At 36.1% G+C, this 2,794-nt stretch overlaps 1 protein-coding gene across 2 annotated transcripts; it reads left to right on the plus strand.

Annotated features, from left to right (window-relative positions):
• Window positions 1-886: 886 nt before the first annotated feature.
• Window positions 887-2,794, plus strand: LOC135135345 (uncharacterized). Of its 2 annotated transcripts, none has more exons than XM_064064375.1 (8): window positions 887-1,036; window positions 1,085-1,268; window positions 1,316-1,485; window positions 1,533-1,711; window positions 1,763-1,876; window positions 2,008-2,212; window positions 2,260-2,543; window positions 2,593-2,794. In XM_064064375.1, the coding sequence occupies exons 1-8, from the start codon at window positions 989-991 to the stop codon at window positions 2,729-2,731; spliced, it is 1,323 nt and encodes a 440-aa protein (XP_063920445.1). In that variant the 5' UTR covers window positions 887-988; the 3' UTR covers window positions 2,732-2,794. The 2 variants fall into 2 exon arrangements, with proteins under 2 accessions (XP_063920445.1, XP_063920451.1); XM_064064381.1 differs by having other exon boundaries at window positions 2,266-2,543.

A 2,794-nucleotide genomic window follows, 5' to 3' on the forward strand; every position in this document is an offset into this window, starting at 1 on the left:
CCTACGCATCCGGTTTCCGTAAAAAATCCAAATTGCATCATCACATTTTACACCAGTATAAGAGCACTGACATGTGGTGATGGGTTCTGTTTAAATAACTTTAGACATTTTTTTTAGAACTGTTGCTATTAAAAATATTTAAAAATATAAGAATGCCTACGAACATATTTTCTCTTAATATTTGGTCCCTATCTGTTAGCATTTCTCATTTTATAAGAGCTAAAAGAACTACCTACTCTTTACTAGAAAACTTAAATCTTCAGAAATCGAACACAAACCAATGAAGTAGTTGTTAGGTAGTAGTAAAAGTAGTACTACTAGTAGTGGTAGTATTGTAGCAGCTTTATCGACTAGTTTGTGTATCTATATTAAACAAAATTACGACCAGAAGCCATCTCTCATCAGTACTTCAACACTTGTAGAAATGATTACAGCTTTTTACTGTTTGAAAACAGCCTTTGCCGGAAGATGGCACTATAACGAAAACAAAAGTGAGAATGAGGACGCCACCGTACAGCGGTCATACAGACAACTGTTTTACAACGCCATAAATAAAATCGTTCATTTTTAAACACGATTAAAATTTTTTTAACTTATCTAATTAAATTTTAAATACGTAATTATTTAGCAAGTAGTTTCGGAAAGCAATTTATTATTGTTGTTTATTTTTTTACCATTGTTTTAGATACTCGTTCATACATATAAATTGGGTAAAATAGATTATTGTAATCTAGACGCGAAAAACCTTGTAAACTTTATGCAACGTTTTTCCCCACACACACATTTTTTTCAATTTCATATCCCGGCACCTCCACCAAATTAAATCGATGGTGTCTTAGCAACAACCGCGTTCGCTTGACACAAAACTTATCCAAAATTTCCAATGTCAATATACACATTTACTTGTCATTTTTTTATTTTCTAATAAAATCTTTTATAATACTAAGTCGAAAAATGTGATATTTATTTTTGTTTTACTCGTCTAATAATGTCAAGAAAAGCTTTCCTCGTGCAAGTAGAACTCGACGTTCAAGCTGTAAGTATCACCTTTTGACCTACTTTCATCAGACGCTACCAATTTTAGGTAACATGTCCCGGTGTCTGGTTGTGTTCAAACGGAAAAGTATCCCTCCAAATATATATGTTAGACTCATGTGTTCAAACCGCGTGCTACAAGCCCAACTTTCCTATCCAGTGTAATGAAAAGTTCATTTTTTATAAAACTTTTTTCTCTAAACACCAACTCAACGAGCTTGAGAAAGAACTTCGTAAGTTTTATAAATATCAGGTTCATGTTTACAGGAAATTGTTGTAGACGATCAGTGGCTATACATTGAATTGGTCCAGTGGCAAAACTGCGAAATTGGCAACATTCTAGCTTCGTTCCAGACAACGTTAGACGAACTTTTATATCCTTCTACAGTCAGTGGATCAATAGCAGGTGTCGATTTAGACTTGCTAATGGACCCATCAAAAACGTTTCCGGTAAAGTTACACAATTAAGTTTTTACATCTGATATTTTGTTCCACAGGGAACGATAGCACCAAAAGTTGAAGTTAGTACGAAAACAACAATCGAGGAAACTTTGTGTGTGTGCACGAAACCTAGCTCAAGTCAGGTTGTAGTTAACCCAAAAGTATTAATGTCCACACTTCACAAACCACGAAGAAATGTATGTAGAAAAGTTTGCCATTCTGTAGCTTATAGCAGGTACTTCGTAGTCACTTGTTTTAATTTTAATTATTTTTCCTATTTATTTAGGCGAAAACGACCGTTTAAGTCGGTTAAGAGTAGGCCACCGTTTTGCTATAGAAGAGCTGAAGATGATTTAATTTTGAGAAAACCTCAATATGACTTAGAGGGAAAGTACTGCAGGTCGGTTTATAGAAGCTACTATCAAAGTTTTGTTCCAAGGTTAATTTGGCGTCTAAACAGGATAATTTTGGCCAAATAAAACTTGGAACTACAAACCATTAATTTCTAGAACTATTTCAATCTCCTTGAAGTTGTAGGCAATCAAAAAGCCAAGAAAGAAAAAAACTAGATCTAACAAGAAAACTAAAATCAGACTTAACTGCCAGACAGACTGATTGTTTCTGTTCACTCAGGATGTGTTCTTGCGGCAACGGACACAAAGAGAACTTCTGTCCAGTTTGTTGCAAATACAGAGGCTACTTTGACCCAACCCCTCCCCCACAACCAAAGAAAGAAGTATTTATTATCATTTCATCCACCAAGAATTTCGCACTATTTTTCAGGAAAAGCTTAAAACTCGAACAACTCTCTACGACGATAATCTCAAGCGTCAGGACCCAAGACGAGCAGGTCCCTGCCAGTGCTGCCGTGCAGTGGCTTTTGCCACAGATGACGATAAGTCAGATTCGGCTGACTTTAACGCATCTGATACGGAACAGTGCAAGAAGATTTGTTCTTGTACGGAAAAGAAGCCTAGTTTAGCTGAGAAATTACATGCCAAACTTACACAAACTCTGAGTTCGATTCCTAGATCGGTGGAGTGGTCGTGTTATGACCATGAATATGAGTGAGTTTGAGGAAATTGGTTTGTTGGGGAGTTTAGGGTGATGTTTTAGGTGTGACTGTTGCGAGTGTCCGAAGGAAGCAACAAGAGCAGAGCTTTATCGAGATCTTCAAAGGCTGTATGGAGATTTGTATGACAGAGCTCGGGGATACGTGTGTGTACCTGATTGTCCAGGCCTGAAATCAATGTAGTGATCAAGTTGTTGTCGAATTGTAAACTGTTTTAGAGATTGTAGAGTAAATAAAAAATAAAAA

This window comes from Zophobas morio, unplaced genomic scaffold (assembly GCF_036711695.1).
Source record: "Zophobas morio isolate AGI-343-1 ecotype UQ-CSIRO unplaced genomic scaffold, CSIRO_AGI_Zmor_V1 ptg000004l, whole genome shotgun sequence".
Lineage (NCBI taxonomy): Eukaryota > Metazoa > Arthropoda > Insecta > Coleoptera > Tenebrionidae > Zophobas > Zophobas morio.

Bases quoted from the DNA above. Each gene is read 5' to 3' on its own strand.
- LOC135135345 (XM_064064375.1), top strand. From the start codon at position 989: ATGTCAAGAAAAGCTTTCCTCGTGCAAGTAGAACTCGACGTTCAAGCT. The intron at 1,037-1,084 runs GTAAGTATCACC...TACCAATTTTAG, and splicing joins TAGAACTCGACGTTCAAGCT to GTAACATGTCCCGGTGTCTG. The intron at 1,712-1,762 runs GTACTTCGTAGT...CTATTTATTTAG, and splicing joins CATTCTGTAGCTTATAGCAG to GCGAAAACGACCGTTTAAGT.